This window comes from Ascaphus truei, unplaced genomic scaffold, assembly GCF_040206685.1.
Source record: "Ascaphus truei isolate aAscTru1 unplaced genomic scaffold, aAscTru1.hap1 HAP1_SCAFFOLD_163, whole genome shotgun sequence".
Classification (NCBI taxonomy): domain Eukaryota; kingdom Metazoa; phylum Chordata; class Amphibia; order Anura; family Ascaphidae; genus Ascaphus; species Ascaphus truei.
In genome coordinates this window covers 678,054-692,464 of record NW_027454521.1, presented here as the reverse complement: position 1 = coordinate 692,464, position 14,411 = coordinate 678,054, and the positions used below count along the sequence as shown (strand labels likewise).

General features: G+C 45.8%; 1 protein-coding gene across 1 annotated transcript in view; it reads right to left on the bottom strand.

Annotated features, from left to right (window-relative positions):
- LOC142476634 (uncharacterized) overlaps positions 1–8,092 on the bottom strand; it is a 34,709-nt gene extending 26,617 nt beyond the window's left edge. Inside the window, exons 1-2 of the mRNA XM_075581847.1 lie at positions 7,779–8,092; positions 164–280 (exon numbers count right to left, since the gene is read on the bottom strand). Coding sequence (XP_075437962.1) covers positions 164–280; positions 7,779–7,925 — 264 coding nt within the window. The 5' untranslated portion in view covers positions 7,926–8,092. The remainder of the gene's footprint in view (positions 1–163; positions 281–7,778) is intronic.
- Positions 8,093–14,411: the final 6,319 nt, after the last annotated feature.

Genomic DNA, 14,411 nt, shown 5'->3' with positions numbered 1-14,411 from the left:
ACTCCATTCCTCTGACAGACCTGAGAAATGTCTGCGAACCCCCCTGATGCAGATCACATCATAAATAATATATAGCACAGGCATAGGCTTTAAACGGTTAAATGAAAATATCATGTAAGAAACATCAATCCATATATTCATGGTAGAGCGATATGGCTCCTACCTTCATTAAAATCATTGTCATTTTAGCTTGGAAGACCTTCTCATTTCTGTCCAGTTCACTGTTCAAAACGCCGCTTGGGTCCAGAGGCAATTTCCCGGAGGACAGGTCAGCGAAGACCTGGGTAGGGTAAAATTAAACACGAAAAATCAAGTCTTCCGAATTCACCGACAAAGGCACTCAGGGTAGGGCTTTAACTTCTTAAAATGTCTCACTAATGTCATTGTTGTAGTACAGAAGAAGGGGCAACAAACAAGCCAATACGTTCACTAACTATCTAGGAGGTCGGTTACCTGATGTTTAACCAGAACCAAGCATAATAGGATGGAAGACTAGTGCTGGAACTTAATTTCAACATTACTGTTTGATACTCAAGACAGGTTAAAAATCAGCAGCTCACGATGCTATACATTTTTGGTTCTTATTTGGTTTATAACTTACTTGGAATTGGGTTCCCCTTGAGCTGATCCATGGTCCTCCAACCTTCAATGGACCATTTAATTCCTGAGATATTTGTTGTTTTTTTGTGTGCTTGTTTTGACACACACAAAAAAAAACCCTACAAATAATAGCCATTTTATGTAAACCTGGCAGTAGTTCCTATAATCTTAGGTATTCTTGCTGGGTTTCAGGTAAGCTTTAAATAATCAAAAAGTGAAAATTGTCGCTTTCTGGTCTTTCATCACAGAATTTTCAGTTTATATTTTATATTGTTATACAGTATTGAATAATTCACTAAGCACTTTCTTATTTAAGAATTGCACTTATATTTGGTTTTGAGCACAATTACCCTGATAACACTGTTTTATTCAAGCTTTAAATGATGTTACACTGGTGAGTTCTCTCCTTATAATGGGGCGGTTTATGAATCACTGAACCAAAATATTACACAAGGTTGTCTCTGCACTTCACTAAAAAACAGTATGAACCGGCTCCGGACACGCGCGGCAGTGAAGATACCGGAAAGGAGTGTGGGAATAGGCTCGGGTGACATTTCCAGCACACTCTGCAGTCAGACCACTACTAGAAGCATCCAGTATATACAGCTGCAATGCCTTCGAGGAGAACTACCCACTTTTCTGATGAACCCGCTGATACTGGCATCTTGTGAGTGCATTGATGACTTTACGTTGCCCCACTTAAACTACTGCACAATGCAATCACATTCATGAGTGTCCACCAAAATGGTCTCAGGGTCAGCATTTCGCTTTTTGTGGGGAGTAAAACATGACCGGTTGTCACGTTTGTAACTTTTGTAGTTTTGTTAAAGACATAATATATATAATATATATATATATATTGCATAAATAAAATAGCATGTTTCCCAGGAATCTCAGGGGTGTTCCATTAGGTGCACGTCTCTCTCCACGTTGTATAAAATGGTGTGTTTTGGGAGGTATATACAGGCATACCCCGCATTAACGTACGCAATGGGACCGGAGCATGTATGTAAAGCGAAAATGTACTTAAAGTGAAGCACTACCTTTTCCCCACTTATTGATGCATGTACTGTACTGTAATCATCATATACGTGCATAACTGATGTAAATAACGCATTTGTAACAGGCTCTATAGTCTCCCCGCTTGCGCACAGCTTCGGTACAGGTAGGGAGCCGGTATTGCTGTTCAGGACGTGCTGACAGGCGCATGCGTGAGCTGCCGTTTGCCTATTGGGCGATATGTACTTACTCGCGAGTGTACTTAAAGTGAGTGTACTTAAAGCGGGGTATGCCTGTATAGCACTTGGGACTCTAGTGATAACGAGTCTCAGCGAAATTTATGAAGTTTGTCGGTGCGAACTCTAGTGGCGCAAGGTGAAACTGCATGTTTTTGCACAAACTTTTTATAACAAACTCTTTGCACAAACCTCCACGGATTTGCAAAGAAATAGTAATGTGCGTGAGAATTTGCAGACTGAACACGCTCGTCCATCTCTAATAACGTCGAAGCCATACTTTCTCACGTCTACCCTTAGGGACACCAGAGAGACCAGGTTTTTGTGACTAACCAAAGTATGCAATATACAAAGCGCTGTGTCAGGGCCCTGGAGTCCAAACCAAGGGGGAAATGCAGGCAACCATAGAAAGCTTTATAAAGAAAACACTGCTGTACTGTATTAACGGATCGACATTAAGATCAACACACAATACACACCTAAACGCAAATCAAAAAAGTGTGCAACACACACACCGACCCACTAAAGCGATAGTGAGACATATTAAAAGTCATAAGTGACCCGGCGGTAGCAAGCCTTAGGCTACGTTTATAGTGCCGGCGATCCGACTGTCAGGTGACGGTCGCTGGAAAAGCAAATAGAGATGACTTCCAGCGATCGCGACCAATCCGTCGCGCTTACTATAAGCGCACACGATGGCGGCAATATATTTGTTTTGCCGCGACGTCGCCAGCACTATAAGCGCAGCCTTAGGCCTCTCCATGTTGATCAATGTAAATCCATTGGAGTGTCCATACTCTGTGTGCGCGCTCGCGCGTCTGTAGGCGCGATTCATGCAGAGACAAAAATTGTCTGTTGCGCGATGGGCCGGTCACGTGCTTGGTTCAGCCAATGAGAGCGAACTGCGCACGTGACATCACGGGCACACCCCGAGCAAGCCGCCCATCGCGCTACACTGCAGGCCAGGAATCGCCCGTGCTGCAAGCGAGCGCCATGGCGCTCCGTCCTCATGGACAAGGCATAAGGCCTCGTCCCCACTGCTAGCACGTACAAAATACGGCTCTATGGGGCCGGCCCCAGTCAGTGCATGCGCGCATATGATCAAGCGCGAGTGGCGACTACATTTTGAGAAGTCAAGAAATTTGACTTATGGTGCGGCCGAGCGATGGCCACGTCACGGTGGCGGTTCAGCCAATGAGGGCGAAGCAGACACATGAGATCATGGCTGCGCCCCCGCCGCCTCAGATTGCTCGGCTGAAGGCCACGAGCGCCACCAGGCACTCCGTTGCTCGCGCACGCTCACTGGCGCTGTAGCTTTAAGCTTAAAACCACGGGAAACTCTTTTTGAAGTTGAGGTAATAATATAGGGACATTGTGATATGATAATATAATATTGTTGCTTATGCATTCCTGTGCTTGGATTGTTTTCAGGCATAAATCCCTGCACTATTAACATTATAATGTAACATTATAATAACGGTAGTTGAGGCACAAGGGGACGTAAAGTGACTTTACCCAGGACGTAGGCAGCAGACACTGGGTTTTTAACGGTGATCACCCACTTCAAAAGGTTGTGACATTACCACTACTGCTCCTGGCGATTGCGTTTCACTCCCCCTCAATATTTGGGTGCCACGGCCCGTGCCTCGTTTTAGCGCTGGCCTTCCTCTGAGTTTCAGTTTCGATAATAAAAAAAAAAATCATTAAAATAATGCCAACTGATACGGGTTACTTTAAATGTCCAAAAGTAACTGCATTATTGCCCAATGCTTCATTAATGGTTCCTAAAATCTTGTCTGCTTGGGTTAGATTAAAGGCAACTGTTCTACAATAAAACCCAAATCATATGGGAAGCTCATTACCAACACTACAGCAGTAATGTTCCAGCATATAATAGAGGGTTATCCTACGCCCTATACTTGGCGTGGGCCTCTCGTGAAGCAATGTGTTCCAGAGCAATGACGCAGTATTAATGGCAAAGAAACAACTGGAAAAAGCAATAAGATCATGGCATACATAATCTATAAATAAAAAGATGTCCTTAGAATTCCAGATGAGATTTAACCAAGACATTGTCAGGCAAATAAGGGGCCCCAAATTGACGAAGCCATCTTCATGGTGAAACGCGTAGGAGGAGGAGCATAGGGTTTTTGCTCTCATTCAGTGCAGTGGAGCAAGCAACATCATACAGTGGGCTCCAGCCAGTAGCACCTGTTTCAAGTTTGTTTGCCTTTCATCGGCAACCACCAGGAGGAGAGCTGACGGACGCAGTCCAGAGACTACCGGGAAGGGTCTGTGCGTCACGGCCGGAAGTGACATCAGACCCGGACACCCGGAGGGCTGCGTGGTATCGTGTGTCAACGTGCATCTGTGCAGCGTGTACTGGAGCAAATTTCGAGATTGAAGAAAGTCATCGGACCCCCACGGACCAGCAGCGATTAAAGGGTGAGCATATCGAGCATTGCTTCAACCCTGGGGTACCCCTCTATATCATAATCTGCCCGGGCAGCGCACAGTTTACAGGACTCTGACTGTACACCGGGATTCTCCCGTTTTTAACCCCTTGGAGACCCATTGAGTGCAATTGCACAACAGCTTCATCTGCACAGTTTTTAAACTTTATTGTCTATATATTGATCATCATGTTTTTGTTGTCCTAGAGGGTGATCCCTGGGACAGGATTTTTAATAAAAGTGTCTAGTTTTACCACTACCCAATTTTGACTGCGCTTCTCACTTTTTTTCTTTTTGCTGTAACATACTCTACGCTTGGATTTACCTGGAAAACGCTAAAGCCCTCCTGGTCTTATCTAGCACTTAAAAAGGTCGCAATGCAGGTCGAGTGCCCTACCATATTTCCTCTATTCCCGTGGTCACTGAAAGATCGCAACCAAAGGGTTAAACATTAAAGTATAGAGTATAGGCAGCACTCTAAAAATAAACACATCTATGCAAAAGCGCAATGGTGGTACAAGTGGAACATGCGAGGGACCCTAAAACCCTTGAAAATATCCACACGAAAACACACTCAAGTTCCCAGCACTGAAAGGTAAATGATGAGTGTCAAATGGATATGCCAAAAAAACTTTACTTAATTACAAAATCATAACAAAAAACACTAATGAATGAACAATGTAGTGTGTGTGTGTGTGTATATATATACACACACACACACACACACACACACACACACACACACACACACACACACACACACACAGATCAAACCGAGTAGTGTGTGAACAAAATATGAACACAAATGATTCCAAAACAAAGTACAGTGCACACAAGGGAAATACTACACAAAAGAACAGATGACCAAAAAAGGGGGGAGGGAGGAAATCTGAATTTGCAGCTATACGGTTCTTTGGTTCCTGCATCACATACCATTAGCCCTGCTGGGGAATATTTAGTATTGAGGACGCTTATACTTGGAGCTTTCCAGCGTTTTGAACTTTTGCTTGTACTTAGCTTTTTTTTTTTTTGCACAAGTTTCGGAGCTCTGTGGGAAAGGGGGAAGGGATGATACTCCCGCATCAGCCTAAGTACCATATTTGCCCGAATATAGTGCGACCTGGTACTTACAGTATAAGGCCGCGCTTATAGTGCTGGCGACGACGGCAGAAGACGTCACCAGCGAAAGTTATAATTTGATTTGAAGCGACGTCCCTGATTGGTTTAGAGACAGTCACATGTGGCGACTGTCTCTAAAAAATCAAATAGACCCGGCGACAAAATGTTTGGTTGCAATGTCGCTCCGTTGCGCTTACTATAAGCACTTGCGAGGTCGTCAATGTATTTGTTTCGGATCGACGTCGCGTCACCGCCGCGGGCACTATAAGCGCAGCCTTAATATATTGATTGATATGTTAACACTGGAGGTGCAATAGGAACAATATAATAATGATAAACAGAACAAGAAAAGTTTCCCTGTTGAACGCACTCACTGTACGAGTGCATTCAACAGGGAAGCTTTTCTTGTTTTGTTTATCACTGCTAGAGGACATACCTGTTTCTTGGGCTATTACATAGGCCAGCCATTGTGCAACTGCTTTCCCATCATTGGGACTACAGTACACATTTTACATCTTTTCTTTGCCAACAAGGGAGGACCTAACTAAGGACTCGTCCATAGTGAATGCGTGTGCAACGTCACGCTCGCCTGTTCTGTCCTGCAGGCAGAAGCGACAGGGAGGCGTGGCTGTGATGTCACAGAGCTGGTTCACACTCATTGGGCGAACTGCTCACGAGAACCAGCATCGCACAGCAAATTCAATAAAGGTTGTCGCGCGAAGCGCCGGTCGCTCTTGTGCACGCGCTCACACTATACACACTTATAATGGCGCCCTAGTGTTTGTTTTCGGCGCAAGCGACGTCACTCACGTCGTCTCCGCACAATGTACGCAGCCTAAGGCTACGGCCCCTGTAACTCAGCTGCAACGCGCGCCCGCGAGATTGGCGGCGCGTGCAGCCGATTACCTGGTCTGCAGGGAGCTGCAGTAAGAGACCGGGGGGGCGTGGCGGAGGAGTGACGGGGGCGTGGCCATGACGTCACCCGGCAGGTTCGCCCTCATTGGCTGAACCGCCGGGGGGCGTGCCGTATCGCTCGACGCTAGGTCCTGCTCTCAATTCTATTGAGAGCAGGAGTAGCTCTCGCTCGAGCGCTGCGGCCCCCGCTCGCAGCGGGCCCGGCGCCATTGCGGGGAGGGCTCTCGTGCGCGCAGCGTCCGCCACAGCGGACGCTGTAGTAGGCAGCGGGGGCAAGGCCTAAGGGTCTTAAGGGAAGTACCACAGACCTTTCGGTGGTAACAGATTTTCATTGTGTTCTTTTCCTTCTCATTTCCCCCCCCCCCCTTTGGTCATCTGTTCTTGTGTGTAGTATTTCCCTTTTGCGCACGGTGTTTTGGACTTGTGTTCACACACTGTGCTCTGTTCTCTCTCTATCCGTGTGTTCTTGCATGTATATATACATACAGTGTCTAAACTGTTCATTCATTCGTGTTTTTTGTTATGATTTTGTAATATGGGTAAAGTTTTTTTTGGCATATCCATTTGACACTTACTCATCATTTATGAGTGCTGGGAACATTTTTTTTCTTCAAAGGGTTAAACATCACCCTCAATAGCAAATCAAAGCTTTGCTGTCAAAGTACTCGGATTCCTTCAGTCACAGGGCCAGCAATAAACTTCAGTGTTTCTGCAAGCAGGTTAGGGGTTAAATGAGTTATTTATAAAAATGTTTTACCAGGAAGTAATACATTGAGTTACCTCTCCTTTTCAAGTACTGTATGTCTTGGGCATAGTTACAAAAATTACACATGCAGTGTTGCATGGTTTCACTATGTAAAAAAAAATGTTTTAATGAATTTTTCTGCATACTTTCAATACATTAAAATGTGGATGCAATTGTGTAAAACAAAAAACAAGAAAGCCAATAATAGCTTAATATTAACGCTTTGCTGTTCTGTGCAGTGTTTTTCTTTTACTACAGTAAATGCTTTAATCAGAACTGCTGGACACAACAATCGTGTAACGCGTTTTATTATTAACAAAAAAAACAACTAGGTGTAAAAGCAGTAAAATCTGAATTCCTATGATAAAAAAAATAATACTTGGACAGTACACATGCAGTACACATGCAGTAACATTTAGCCAAACCATTGCTAACATGGCGATGCACTCCTGCCCCATCCCAGATGTGACCACATAAACCTGCAGTGTCCTATGCTGGGAATGAGAGATGAATTGTATGAACGGATGTGTAAGGCTGGTGAGATAGGGCCAGTGGGTAATCCAACCACGGGGCCCTGCAGAGAGCTGTCACTCCAGGAAGCAGACACTCTTCCCCTTTGCATATTACTGCCTACCCGGCCCAGAGTCCGGGCTCTTTCACCCTACTCACGGACTTCTGAGCACGGCTCTTCATGCACAAGGCGCTCTTTACCCAATTCTCTGCCCGTGTGTTGCTTGCCACCCTGGCAGCGCGTGGGGTAACCCTGCTCAGTGCCCCGCCGGCTCTGCCCGTGGTTACCTCGTTGCACGGCCGCGGATCAGCAGCCTGCCCGCTCCTTCCTGCCCTTGCGCCCTGCATGATGATGCCGCCGCCGCCGCTGCAGACGCCCCGTTCTATGCCACCAAACCAGCGCCTGGTGGTGAGGGCAGGCGTAGTGACGTCACTGATAGCCAGCACGCCAGCCCTAGTCACAGTAATGCAGCACGGAGGGGGCTGGGGCAGCAGTCTCCCTAGCTGAGGTGCGCGTGTTCTGTGCGCTGAGGTGCGCGTGTTCTGTGCGCTGAGGTGCGCGTGTTCTGTGCGCTGAGGTGCGCGTGTTCTGTGCGCTGAGGTGCGCGTGTTCTGTGCGTTCTTTTAACAATGTTACTCTTTCTGTTATTAAAGCAGAAATCATGTTGAAGGAAACACGGATATCAGTCTCCAAGGACAGAACATGAGTGACATGTAGGTGTTCTGGACCGAAAGTGGCCTTTTCATTTTCATCAAGAAGATCTGATTGTATTCTACAAACCTTCCCAATTCAATATGCTGTGAAGGTGCTTTTGAGTACTGGACAAGATTGTAGTCACATTAGATTGGAGCTGATCTCATCTCCAGCCAGGGAAAGGGGAATAATTTAACAGCATAGTACTGTGTATAATTACAGGCTGTCCTCGGTTATCCAATGGAATCCGTTCTGGAAGTAGCGTTGGATAGTGAAACCGTTGCAAGGGCTGTTCTATAGAGGGCACGCTTGCTACGTGATTGAGTGTGTGTGTTGTGTCTGTGTGTTGTGTCTGTGTGTGTTGTGTAGGTTGTGATATGAGTATGTGTTCTGTGTGTGTTGTGATCATGTGTGCTGTGTCTGTGTTGTGATTGAATGCAGCAGTGCGTAAACGGGGGGGGGGGGGCGCAAGATTATCTATGGGGGCGCGTGCAGCGAAACCTGGTGTGCGTGGGCCGGCAGATGCTGTGCATGGAAGGGCCAAGAAGATGTGCACGGACGGGCAGCCGAAGATGTGCGCGGGCGAACAGGATAGTGCCGGTGGCGGCCACGTGATTGTGTGTGCGCATGCGCGAGGGCTTCGGAGGTACAGGGAGGAGCACGCCCCAGCGCTGTGATGTCAAACGCCCCTCCTTCCGGTGTCTGCCCTGCAATAGCGCTGGGTTCCTGCTCTCCGCTGGCAAACTGTTTCGCTGCGATCCTCTGCAACTTCCTCTGCAAGTGAAAGGGTAGGCTGCCACTATCAATCATACTATGAATATACAGAAATAATTAAAAATAACACAACATTGAAAACGGAAATAAATAAATAATACATAATACTGTAGGTAGGAGTGTGGATGACACTGGGGAAAGCAAGCTAAAGAGCAGGGAGAATAAAAAGGCAAATGGGAGAAGGAAAAAAGGGAGGGAAGGGAAAAAAATGGAGAGAGGAAAGGGAGGTAGCAAAGAAGTGGATGAATGCCCACCCTAAAGGATTGCCTTTGTGCACGTACGCTCTCCCAAGCTTGGCGCTTGGGGAGACAAACAAAATTGTCTTTGTAGCACGCTCAGCAGCAGTCAATGCACACAGCCACACACACACAGCTACACACAAAAATAGCCCTGATCCACTCCCCCCCCCCCACTCGTGCTTGCAAAATTATGTGACTCATGCTTTGAGATGTCACCGCTCTCAGCGGCAACATGGACGCAGCCTAATTTTGCAAGCGTGAGCTGTTGAAATATATAAGTATTTAGACATATTTGTATTTACATTGTATACCGTTTAATAAAGGGTTTTTTTTTCCATACGATTTTTATTACATCAGGCAGGGGGGCCCCGAGAAAGGTCATGGATGAAAAGGGGGGCTCGGCATAAAAAGTTTGCTCACCCCTGGATATGCCATTCGTTGTATAGTGAAACGTTGAAGAGCGGGGACTAACTGTAATGGTATGATAATGCACTACAGTATTCATTTATATAGCACTCTATATACAGCTTCCAGGCACTAGTCCCCTGCCTGTGTAAGGCCGCGCGTATAGTGACCGCGACGGCGACACGTGACGTCACCCGTCGCCGCTAGCGAAAGTTGTATTTCGCTTTGCGGCAGCGGCGCGGGCGACCAGGCCACTGATTGGTTCAGGAGCTGTCACACGAGGCGACAGCCCCTGAAAAATCAAATCTTCCGGCTGCAAAAAATCGCGTCGCCCCGTCACGCTTACTATAAGCGCACGCGACGGCGACAATGCATGTTTTCGGGCGACGTCGCGTCGCCACCACCGGCACTATAAGCGCGGGCCTAAAGCTCACCGTTTAATTATTGCACCACTATACAATATGCTGTGAAACTACTTTCCTGCACTGGGGAAGAGAGCAGCTCCATTTAAACAATAGGGACTAAAATAGTTTCTTGCACAAAGAAGCGGCTCCACAGCATGTTACATTAGGGCCTTGGAGCTTAAGGACAAAGCAGACAAAGTGACTATCCCACAGTTACAAGGAGCTTGTACTGCTTCAAATCCTGTTTAGCCACTTCACAGTTCTAAATGCTTTAAAAGAAATTCTATTCTTCAGCAACCAAGCACCAAACCACAGCTTTTATCAAATGCACTACCACCACTGTCCATAGTTTGTTACCAATCATAATGCTCCTTAACTCTTAACTCTTAACATCATAATGCTCCTTGATCGTAAGATCTAATAGGACATAGCCTTCAACTGAAGCGGAACGCAGGGAAGCAGCTTCATGAGGACAGATTTCGGGCTGACAACAAAGTGAGGGCTGCCGATGCTGATAACTATATCAGACATGTCAATGCCCATTGATTTTCTCCATATCACTGATTCTGAGTTCGTCACTGATTTTTAGCATGAGGGGTTTCATAGACTTCAATATAGTCTGATGAAAGTCAGTCTGGAATAAGTTGGACACTGAACCGAGCCTTCTCCACAATATCTAAGGCCGTGCCTATAATGCCGTCGACCGCGACTCGACGTGTGACGTCGCCACCGGCGGAAGTTATGTTTCGCCGGGCAGCAGCGTTGCGGGATTCCGGCAATTTGATTTGTTCAAGGGCCGTCACGTGACGCAACAGCCCTTGAAAAATCAAAATTTGCCGGCTTCCAGTTTTTGCGACGGCGACATCACTCCGTTACTTTGTCGCGCGCACTATTTTACGTTGGGAAAAAAAAAAGGCATGCATTTATTTGCAGAAAGATCACAACAGTTCAGAGAATGATTCCCTATGTCAGGTGCAGTGAGCAAGTATAGTGCTCCCCACTCTCTTAAATAGTATGGAGGCTGCAAGACCACCACTTAAATTTCCCACCACGCAAATCATGACATTACCGTAAAGCAGGGGTGCGCAAGGTTTTTTTGGGCCGAAGAAGTCTTCCAGCGATCGCGTCGACCCCATTATGGGCACCCGCGATGGACTGCATGTACTTGCTAAGGCACTGCGCAAAATCGCAGTCGCCAGTACTATAAACGCAGCCTTAGGCTGCGCTTATAATGCCGGCGACGTTGCGGCAAAACATGTATTGCCGCCATTGTGTGCGCTTATAGTAAGCGCAATGCGACGTGGCGGCGCGAAATTTGGTGCTGGTCAAATTTGATTTTTCAGAGGCTGTCGCCACGTGACTGCCTCTGAATCTATATATATATATATATATATATATATATTTCAACCATTATCACCTACAGTACAGTAGCATACAGTGCTCCCACTGCAGCAAGGGATTCTGGGAAATGACATGCAATGTTTACTCGCTCATCCCACAACGTGGCGGTATCAAATATAGCGTTTTCCCAGTTATTATACTGTATCCCTGCAGGATGTAGGATAATCCCAGCCAAACCCACATACTTACTACATTCCCGTTATGTCACATGTATTATTTCCTGTGAAGGAAGCGCTATGTATATTCCCATTATGGTCACAAATTGGACGATACTGTATTTCCATTATGTCTCCTATTATTTTCCCATGATATCTCATAGAATACTGTCATCCAAAACCACATCATTATTGAATGATTGAAAATGATGCCTCCGTTTTATGTCAAGATTGTCTTGACACTTAGACCCCCAAGATTTCAATAGCGCCTCACTTAAAAGATGACATTATTTTTGATTCAAATGAACTTTTATGGTGCAGAAGCCGCATGGTGCCTGTGCCTACAGTGTATGTATTTGTCAGTGTGTCTCTATCTGCATTTCTGTCTCTTGCTGGCCGCCAGCCTGTGTGATGATGTCAGCCTGTCTGTGATGTAAGAGAGACATTGTGATATCATCACATACTGTAGGCAGGATGGCAGGTGTAAAGCTTCTAAAAGAGAGAGGGAGGGAGAGAGGTAGAGGAGAGAGAGGGAGAAAGAGGGAGAGAGAGAGCAAGCAGCTCCTCCCTCCCATGCAAATGACTGGAGGCAGAGGAGTAGAGGGACAGAAGCCTGTGCTGCTTGTAATGGGACAGGATTTGGGGTGCTGTTTCATGCTCTATCTCCCTCCCTCCCACTGTCTCAGGTGCAGAAAGTTTTCAAGGGAGAGAGGAAAGGAAGAGGAAAATGGAAGCTGAGGAGAGCTGGTCCTGTCCCTCTTGTTGGTAAAGAGGGGGCATCCAGAAAGAGGTAAGGAGATAGTTTTATTTTAATTCAAGAAGGAGTGCCTGGTGGCGAAGCTGGTGTGCTCTGTCACACTACAGACCCCTCCCTGTGTGTGTGTGTGTGCGTGCGTGCGTCTGCAGGGGGTATCTGTCCCATCCATAGATATCAGGGGTACTGCAGCTGCTGCTGCTGCTGTTCAAACTTTTGCTTTAGGCCCATTCCTTTGATGTTAATAAGCGTTTCTAGTACAATCTTTTTCGCTCTGTTCACCCACATCTTTACATTACCTTGTGTGTGTGTGTGTGTGTGTGTGTGTGTGTATGTGTATGTGTGTGTACGTGTGTATAGCATGTGTTTGAAACACTATACTGTATCTGCATAGAAAAAAAGCCTTCTTTTAGTAATGTACAGTTCAAATACTGTATGAACATGACCCCATCTCATCTCATCCCCCTGACTCTGGATACAAAACATTCATGTATTCGTTTGCAACTTTTCATACAATTTGCTTGCACCATTTCAGAGAAATTAAATATTTAAAATGGAAATAAATTGGTAACTGCAGTAACAAACAACACTGTACATGCTAATAGTACATCCATGTAAGCAGTACATACATGCTCAGGAGTTGTTTTTTTGGATCGGTATATACTTGTCATTATCCACTTCAACCATTTTAATTCCCCCCTTTTAAATTATTGTACTGGTTGATGTGTATGTATATATATATATATATATATATATATATATATAGATATATATCTATATATCTATATATATATATATATATATATATATTTCAACCATTATCACCTACAGTACAGTAGCATACAGTGCTCCCACTGCAGCAAGGGATTCTGGGAAATGACATGCAATGTTTACTCGCTCATCCCACAACGTGGCGGTATCAAATATAGCGTTTTCCCAGTTATTATATCCCTGCAGGATGTAGGATAATCCCAGCCAAACCCACATACTTACTACATTCCCGTTATGTCACATGTATTATTTCCTGTGAAGGAAGCGCTATGTATATTCCCATTATGGTCACAAATTGGACGATACTGTATTTCCATTATGTCTCCTATTATTTTCCCATGATATCTCATAGAATACTGTCATCCAAAACCACATCATTATTGAATGATTGAAAATGATGCCTCCGTTTTATGTCAAGATTGTCTTGACACTTAGACCCCCAAGATTTCAATAGCGCCTCACTTAAAAGATGACATTATTTTTGATTCAAATGAACTTTTATGGTGCAGAAGCCGCATGGTGCCTGTGCCTACAGTGTATGTATTTGTCAGTGTGTCTCTATCTGCATTTCTGTCTCTTGCTGGCCGCCAGCCTGTGTGATGATGTCAGCCTGTCTGTGATGTAAGAGAGACATTGTGATATCATCACATACTGTAGGCAGGATGGCAGGTGTAAAGCTTCTAAAAGAGAGAGGGAGGGAGAGAGGTAGAGGAGAGAGAGGGAGAAAGAGGGAGAGAGAGAGCAAGCAGCTCCTCCCTCCCATGCAAATGACTGGAGGCAGAGGAGTAGAGGGACAGAAGCCTGTGCTGCTTGTAATGGGACAGGATTTGGGGTGCTGTTTCATGCTCTATCTCCCTCCCTCCCACTGTCTCAGGTGCAGAAAGTTTTCAAGGGAGAGAGGAAAGGAAGAGGAAAATGGAAGCTGAGGAGAGCTGGTCCTGTCCCTCTTGTTGGTAAAGAGGGGGCATCCAGAAAGAGGTAAGGAGATAGTTTTATTTTAATTCAAGAAGGAGTGCCTGGTGGTGAAGCTGGTGTGCTCTGTCACACTACAGACCCCTCCCTGTGTGTGTGTGTGTGCGTGCGTGCGTGCGTGCGTCTGCAGGGGGTATCTGTCCCATCCATAGATATCAGGGGTACTGCAGCTGCTGCTGCTGTTCAAACTTTTGCTTTAGGCCCATTCCTTTGATGTTAATAAGCGTTTCTAGTACAATCTTTTTCGCTCTGTTCACCCACATCT